The sequence below is a fragment of the Megalobrama amblycephala genome, linkage group LG16 (genome assembly GCF_018812025.1).
Source record: "Megalobrama amblycephala isolate DHTTF-2021 linkage group LG16, ASM1881202v1, whole genome shotgun sequence".
In the NCBI taxonomy this organism is placed as follows: Eukaryota; Metazoa; Chordata; class Actinopteri; order Cypriniformes; family Xenocyprididae; genus Megalobrama; species Megalobrama amblycephala.
This window is the reverse complement of record NC_063059.1, coordinates 2777973-2785463: the sequence shown is the minus strand read 5'-3', so window position 1 is coordinate 2785463 and position 7491 is coordinate 2777973. Positions and strand designations below refer to the sequence as shown.

Sequence of the window (7491 nt, the reverse complement as noted above, 5' to 3'; positions counted from 1 at the left end):
TGTTTTTGTGGTTCCTGTGGTAGCAACATTCGATTTTTGGCACCAATTCTACAGAATGGTAAGCTCTGCTGTAAATGTCAACAAAAAGACACCATGATAAACCCACACAGTTGACTGCAATTATTTGGGCTATTTAACCCTCCTATAATGCCATGGGTCAATATGGCCCATTTCCACTTTTGAGTTCACTTTCTGAAAAATTTCTTTTTTTTTCTCCTTGAAATTCGTTAACATCATTTAGGGTCATGAACTTGTATGCAAGTTATGGACACAATGTGTTATGAAAAGTCTGAACACATTTTGTGTGCAACAATTTTGTTTAGAGTCATTCTAACCCTAACACTTTCACTTTAAAATTCATAGGTGCTTGCACATACCCAAAATAAAAACATTTCCTTGATGTACATTGTTATGTCTTGTTCTTGCTGCACTGTGAAGGTGAAAGGGAGCTTTCCCCCATTTCTTCTCAGTGCTGCAACAGTCTTTGTCACACACACAGTCACATGTTAATTTATTAAGAAGTTGAACCAGGTTATAGCATGACAGAACTAGTGTGACATACAGAACTAAACACAAATACATTGCATGTTTTTTTTGTTTTTTGTTTTTTTGGTAAAAAGTTGGCCTCTTTATTTCTTTGTTACTGCTGCTGATACATTTTTATGTTTAAGATTATATTTGTGGATTTCTGCATTCCTGATGACAGTGTTCTCTTATCCCTTCAGGCCCAGGAACTGTGTCAGATGAACTCACAGAAGCAGGCCTAATCCAGAAATATTTCTCAGAGAGCCACACATATGACGTGATCCTTGATTTTCTTAGAACAAAGCATAACATTTTCCTGAGCACCTTAAAGAGCAGGCTAAGGAATGCAGGCCTAACAAGGAGAACAGACTATACTCCCATTGGTACTGTGGATGTAGCTATTACACATGAACTGACAGGCTCCGGTCAGCTTTTAGGCTACAGAGCTCTGTGGCAGACATTGCGACAGAAGTATTTCATGACAGTTAAAAGGGACGACGTAACGCATGCAATTCGCAGACTGGATCCATCAGGAGTTCAACTTCGCCATAGACCCAGATTTGTCCGAAGATGTTGATGGGTATGATAAGCTCAAACCATTTAGTGTTGCATCAGTGGCTGCATTGATGGGTTTTCTAGGAAAGTGCTATATAACGACCCAGTGATAACTGCATACTATTACCTGCAGTGTGTATCAGACTTCGGACTTCCAGCACGCCTTCGCACAGACTGTGTGACAGAAAATGGCACTATGGTAACCATTCATTGTGCATATTGTCATTCTGGAAAACCTGAAGTCATGTATCACCTGCCTCACAGGTGCATATTTAATCTATGCAATGACCATGTTCTGCAAATATGAGATTTCATTTTCGCTTAAGTTTAATCATTAATTATTAAAGAAAATGTGATCGATTGCCTATAGCTGACATAGAAGTGTATAGTGGAATGTCCTTCACTTGATGATTATCCTATTATTTTAAATCAGAAAACTAGATCATTTAAAAAAAAAATTCAGATACTTTTAGACCAAAAAAAAAAAACACCAATGTACAATGCAGAAAGTTAAAAGGTGGATTTTTCTGATTCTCAAAGTGTACCACAAAGTGTCTTAGTAGAAGCAAATGTAATGACCATATTTGAAAAAAAGATCTTGTCAACACTGAGGGTCAAACATTGCCATATTTGTCACCAAATTTAAAGCTATTTAAAAAATTGAAGTGTTGGGTTATCATTCTTCACCTTAGCATTTGTAGGTTTTATTAATATGTTCAATAAGTTGACTCAGTGTTTTGATTTCTGACCGGCCTTATGTTTGATGCAAGGGACTGTGGATTCCCAGTGTCACAGGAAGTTATTCAAGAGTTTGAGGACATTCTGCCACTGCAGCGCAGTCTCTGTGGTGATGGTAATCTCCAAGTTCATTTTGAGGACTTACAAAGACAGAATGGGCTTTATCCACCAGTCAACTGGATAACAGCTGTTGAGAATTACATAACACTCAAAAATATATCAGGACTTTAAAAGTCCAAAGAACAACTTTATTTGTTCACTGCATAAATCATCAATGTTTTACTGTACATCAATGAGTGAAACTGTATATAAAATCTAAAGTTGTGTGCAAAGAACATGCCATGCATTTCTGTGAAAAAATAAAATATAAAATATTGATCCTTGATCAAAAATGTCTCTTAACATAAAACCTGTTTTTCCTTAAAACTCACCAGTACTGTATATCAGTACAATCACAAATATTAACCTGAGTGTTCCTTTTTTAACTGAGTGGCTTGAAATGTTCGACTATAACATAAGTGCAGCTTAAAACATAACTTATACAAACATGCCTGCATCTCAAAATAGGAAAGAACAAATTGGCACATTTGCAACATTTCAATAAAACTCGTTCCTAAACCCCAGTATATCAGAGAAAGATGTTTAGCTTCAAGGAAGACCAAACCCAGGGGAGTTTTGCATGCCGTAATCCATGGCTTCTTGAAACTCTTCATAACTGCCCACATGGAAAAAACCTACATAAACATATATGTTTCAATATAGGTTTTGATATAGGTTTTTAATATATGTGACATATATAAAATTGGCCGTTTTCCTATATTATATGTACATATATGTACACATAATATAGGAAAACGGCCAATTTTATATATGTCACATATATTAAAAACCTATATCAAACCTATATTGAAACATATATGTTTATATAGGTTTTTTCCATGTGGAACCAATTTCACGTGTTCGTGTAGCGGTGTGTTTTCTGCGTTGTGTCGTAATCAAAGACAGACTGCGAAAAATCTTGCCATCAGGTCCTCACTGTATAACACAAATGGCAATATTGAGGACTTGTGCAGTACAAACAGCGTGCGGCAGCAACGCACACTGAGAAAGAGAGATATTAAAAAATGTAAAGAAAAATAATCAACAATATATCACAGAGGGGTTTTGGATTACAATCATACAAATATACATGTGAATTCAGCTGTTACATGAAACAGCTTAATTGAATCACCGCAAAAACTTTGGGCGACCTACCGCTGTGATGTCTCATGCTGGGAAGGCAGTGCGTTGTAACAACGCGGGAAGAAGGACAACGAACATTCAACAAAACTTTAATTAGAAATAAACAAAGAACAAAACGAGAATGCCGGCAGAGACGTCTGCCGGCCACACAAACATAATAAAACATTAAGGCCTGGTCCTCTCTCGTCCTTCACTGTAGCTCCTCCTTTTATGCTCCCGGAGCTCCTCCTGAGGGACTAAGGCCGGTGCGCCTCCCAGGTGAAGCTCATTAAACTCGCGCCACCGGCCTCGCGCCGTTCCCTCACGGCTCTCGCCCGCCCTGGTAATCATCGCCCCTCGCAGGCCGGGGGGACTCCCGAACTGCGCTCACTCCCCCGGGGCCTGTCTCGGCGGCCGCAGCACCTGGGGGTAAGGACAGACGAGACGAGAGAAAGGAGACGGAAGCAAGGGGAGCGACAGGACGAGAGAGGGAGAGAGGAAAAAAGAGAAAAAAAAAATTCTTGGTCCGGTCCCCGACACACTGCCGTTCGGTCCTCAGCCAGCCGGGAGCTCTTCCTCGGGTGCCATGCGGTGGCACTGGACGCTTGGACGGCCCGATCCTCACCGCCTCCTGGCGGCCGGCGATGGCTCCTCGGATAGGGCAGCCGGCAGCGAGTCCCCCGTTCCCTGCTCCTCCCCTTTATGGCGGACGGCAGCATCCGGCCCACGGCAAACGGCGGCACTCCTCCGCTCCCTCTTGGACGGCAGCCACCCACCTCGTCCCAGGGGCACAGCTCGAGCTCTCCGTACCTGTCATGCTCCAGCACCACCGCCTCGGGCAGCCTCTCGCGGTCTACACACACTCCCGCCTGCCCGAACTCCGCAGCACCGCGATCCCCCTGAGCGAGGGCTCTTCGACAGCATGTCCCTCCTTCCTCCCGGGTTTCGGCACCAATGTAACGAAGTTCGTTACGGGAAGAAGGAGGCGGGAACCGGGAACATTCAACAAAAACTTTAATTAGAAATAAACAAAGAACAAAACGAAAGTAATGCCGGCAGACCCTCGCGGACGTCTGCCGGCCACACAAACATAATAAAACATAACATGAGGCCTGGTCCTCTCTGTCTCACTGTATGCTCCTCCTTTTATGCTCCCGGAGCTCCTCCGTGGGACTCAAGGCCGGTGCGCCTCCCAGGTGAAGCTCATTAACACTCGCGCCACCGGCCTCGCGCCGTTCCCTCACGGCTCTCGCCCGCCCTGGTCGCCACATGCGTCAACACCCCAAGTCAGCATGGCGGCAGGAAACCCCAAATATGGTCATGGCAAGTGGAATCACAAAATAATTGTCTAAATACATAACTGCTACATTCGCACATACATAAGTTCTTGCATAATTTTTTTCGTTAATTCTTAGTTTTTGCCTTGATAATAGAAAATATGAGCTAGGCATCATGTATGACAGTCAAAAATGAGATATGAGCTACAAAATGACCAGATCCTGCCATTAGCTATATAGAAGACATATCTTGTATGTATAGGGCATATATATGGATATGAAGAAGCAATACAGGAGACCTATATTTCCTGTATATGCACATATATGCACCTCAATTTTGCCTATATGTGGCATGTATACACATATATGCAGTATATATACGCATATATGCAGCATATATATAGCATATATGCAGTATATATGCAGCATATATATTATCATATATGTGCATATATGCAGCATATATGTACATATACACTGCATATAGGTTTCATATATGCGCATATATCCACATATAGGTTCTTTCCATGTGGGTGGGTAAGACTGGAATTTTGATTGAATTTGTACATACATTTGCCATGGGAAAGCGTGAGCTCTTTTGAAAAACTAGCACTGGCTGTGGCTGTATTGCTGCAGGAGGAACTTCTTTCAGTCCAGTCCCAAACATAAGCACGTCTTCCAAGCAAGGACTAGCCTCTTTTTCTAGGGGGAGCAAAAGAAAAATGTTAGACATGTTTTTTATTTTATTTTATTTTTTTGGTACTTTATATCTATTTGCTGTAGTAATAATTCCGCACATTCCTTATCATTCTAACATATATAATACCTTTCAGGTAGAGCACATAATCTCTCCAGTAGCTCAGTACCCCGGCCTCCTCCTGACGGTTGGTGCTACCAGGCTGACTGAACTGCACGTGGAAGATGTTCTCCACAGCATCAGCTGTCAGCTTGGTCTCAGTGTAGCACATAATCGAGAAGAAGAGTGAAGGATGCTGTTCCAAGGCATTGACAAAATATAAAATATAAAATAACTATTTAACATTGTTTGTAAAAGTTTTGTTACATGTCCACAGAGTAAGAATAATATTATACCTCTGTATGGAAACATGGTTTCGGTAGATGAAATACCATTGAATGTAATCATCTACCACTTTTTTCTTATCCTCCAGAGTCCTCATGAATCTGTAGCAGCCAGCTGTCTGAAGCATGCTTGAGGACTTTGCTGTGAGCTCCTGGAGTTCACTCAGTGATGCGGAATTCTCTATTCTCTTTATTGAAATGTTTTTTATTATCATCATTATTAATATTATTTTAACAGTTACAGTCCATGTTACTTTTATAGAAATTAGTTAGGCTTAGAGTAATGATAACTTGTTTTAAAAATGGTCTGTAATGACACAAATATAAAAGGAAAATGGGATTTAAAACAGATAGTAATGTCAGATTCAAAAGAATGAAATTCTGAGACTAATTTCTATATCGTACATATTTAGGCATATGTTACATATTCATCATTTATGGTCTACCTTCCAGTACCTGTGTACACAGAATAAAGGTTTTTTTGGGTGTAGCACATCATTATCAAAGGATCTGATAAGAATATTAGATTAAACATGCATATTTATATTTTATTGACCTTGGTTGGTAATGGCCACCAAAAATCTGATTCTGTTGTTGAATAAATTGACATTGAGAGATTAAATTAAACTCAAACTGAAATTAATCCTTTTGATACCAGATATTAATAATTATATCAGGCTAAAAATGAACAATAATAACATTTAAGACAACGTCAAACAGTTTGTCAAACATACGGTTTGTACAGCTATTAAGATATCATTAATGTGGGTAGTTTTGTGTCAATTGATAAAAGTAAATTTCTTGAAGATGTTTGTAATCCCAGTTTAACAAATTACCACAACGAGGGCCTTTCTGACCTCTTCGTCATGAATATCCTCAATTGGGGCTTCAATTGTCTTTACCAATTAAGTAAAGAAAAAGTTCAGTGAAAGACGTCGAGGCCCTGGACCACCATGAACAATGGACACAGCAATCATCCGTCCAATATTAAAGTATTCATTTTCTTCTGCAGCTAAAAATGACAATATTTAAACGTTAGGACACTATGATTTACGACATTGTAAAAACGTCATAAAAGTATTACCTTTGCTATCAAAGGAGAGGTATTTGGCATTGTCTTTGCCTTCAAATATCCTCCTTGTTTTGATGGTGTCCATCAAAAGAGTCAGAAATTCTCGAGTTGGCCCCCTCGCTGTCCAAGGCCTCTTCAGTCAGCCCGGCATCGTCTGTGAATTTCACCATCAAGCTGTAGGTGGGATCAAATGAGAATCGCCTGAAACCTCTTAAGGCACCATCCCAGACATTTGCCCGGTTAATGTTAAATCTGCTACAGGATATTTTTTTAAGATTTTGTGCCAGATTTGACACTATGTCTGCAGCTGTCAGCCAATCATGTCCATCATGTCACCACATTTTTGTATATTATTTAAACCAAGACTTTTAAGGTTTTTAGTATTTCATGGGCCCTTTATAATGAGTAAGCCATTCCACACTGCTCAAAAATAATAAACATAATTTGGACATCACAACCTTAGTAATAAATTTTGAAAAATCATAAAATCACATTCTTCTGGATAACAGGAGAAACAGCTTCATGACATTGTTACACTTTTACCACCCTAATTATTTACCTCCAATAAAAGACAAAACTTTCTAACAGGTCGTTCCAGAAAACTACTTTTAGTTTTAATCTTTGCTGTACGTACTAGGCCTTTATCATCTGGAAATGTTTCCAGTACTCTACCGAGCAGCCATGAACCACGGGGTGCAATGGGATCCAATAAAATAACTATTTTTCTTGACGTTTTTGTAACAGAGCTACATACTCCACCTTTCCAGAAAATTCAATGGTTTGGTATTAGTGGCTGGTTGTGAATGCACTATCTAACGCCAGATAGTTTACTAACTAGTTGGCTCTCTGTGAGCCTCCTTAGTGACTACTTTGTTTTAACAGGGATTTTGCGCTTCCTTGAGCTCCACTCAGAAAGCATTATTTTTAGTTGCATTTTTAAGTAGCTAGTTTTCTGTGTGGTTTTGACATTGTTAGGCCAAAATTTAGAGGCCTCTGTCTGATGAGCTCCACCTGCTGGTGATT

The 7491-nt window shown here is 39.9% G+C and overlaps 1 protein-coding gene across 1 annotated transcript; it reads right to left on the bottom strand.

Moving 5' to 3' along the window:
* Positions 1-4733: 4733 nt before the first annotated feature.
* Positions 4734-7102, bottom strand: LOC125249376 (G2/M phase-specific E3 ubiquitin-protein ligase-like). The gene is made up of 3 exons (XM_048161660.1): positions 6481-7102; positions 5143-5308; positions 4734-5018 (listed from the first exon to the last, which is right to left on the bottom strand). The coding sequence occupies exons 1-3, from the start codon at positions 6508-6510 to the stop codon at positions 4807-4809; spliced, it is 408 nt and encodes a 135-aa protein (XP_048017617.1). The 5' UTR covers positions 6511-7102; the 3' UTR covers positions 4734-4806.
* Between the last annotated feature and the right edge of the window lie 389 nt (positions 7103-7491).

Coding starts and splice junctions, on each gene's coding strand:
- LOC125249376 (XM_048161660.1), bottom strand. CDS start 6,510: ATGCCAAATACCTCTCCTTTGATAGCAAAG. Junction 5,309..6,480: donor CCTCTCCTTTGATAGCAAAG/GTAATACTTTTA, acceptor GCCTTGGAACAG/CATCCTTCACTCTTCTTCTC. Junction 5,019..5,142: donor TTATGTGCTCTACCTGAAAG/GTATTATATATG, acceptor TGCTCCCCCTAG/AAAAAGAGGCTAGTCCTTGC.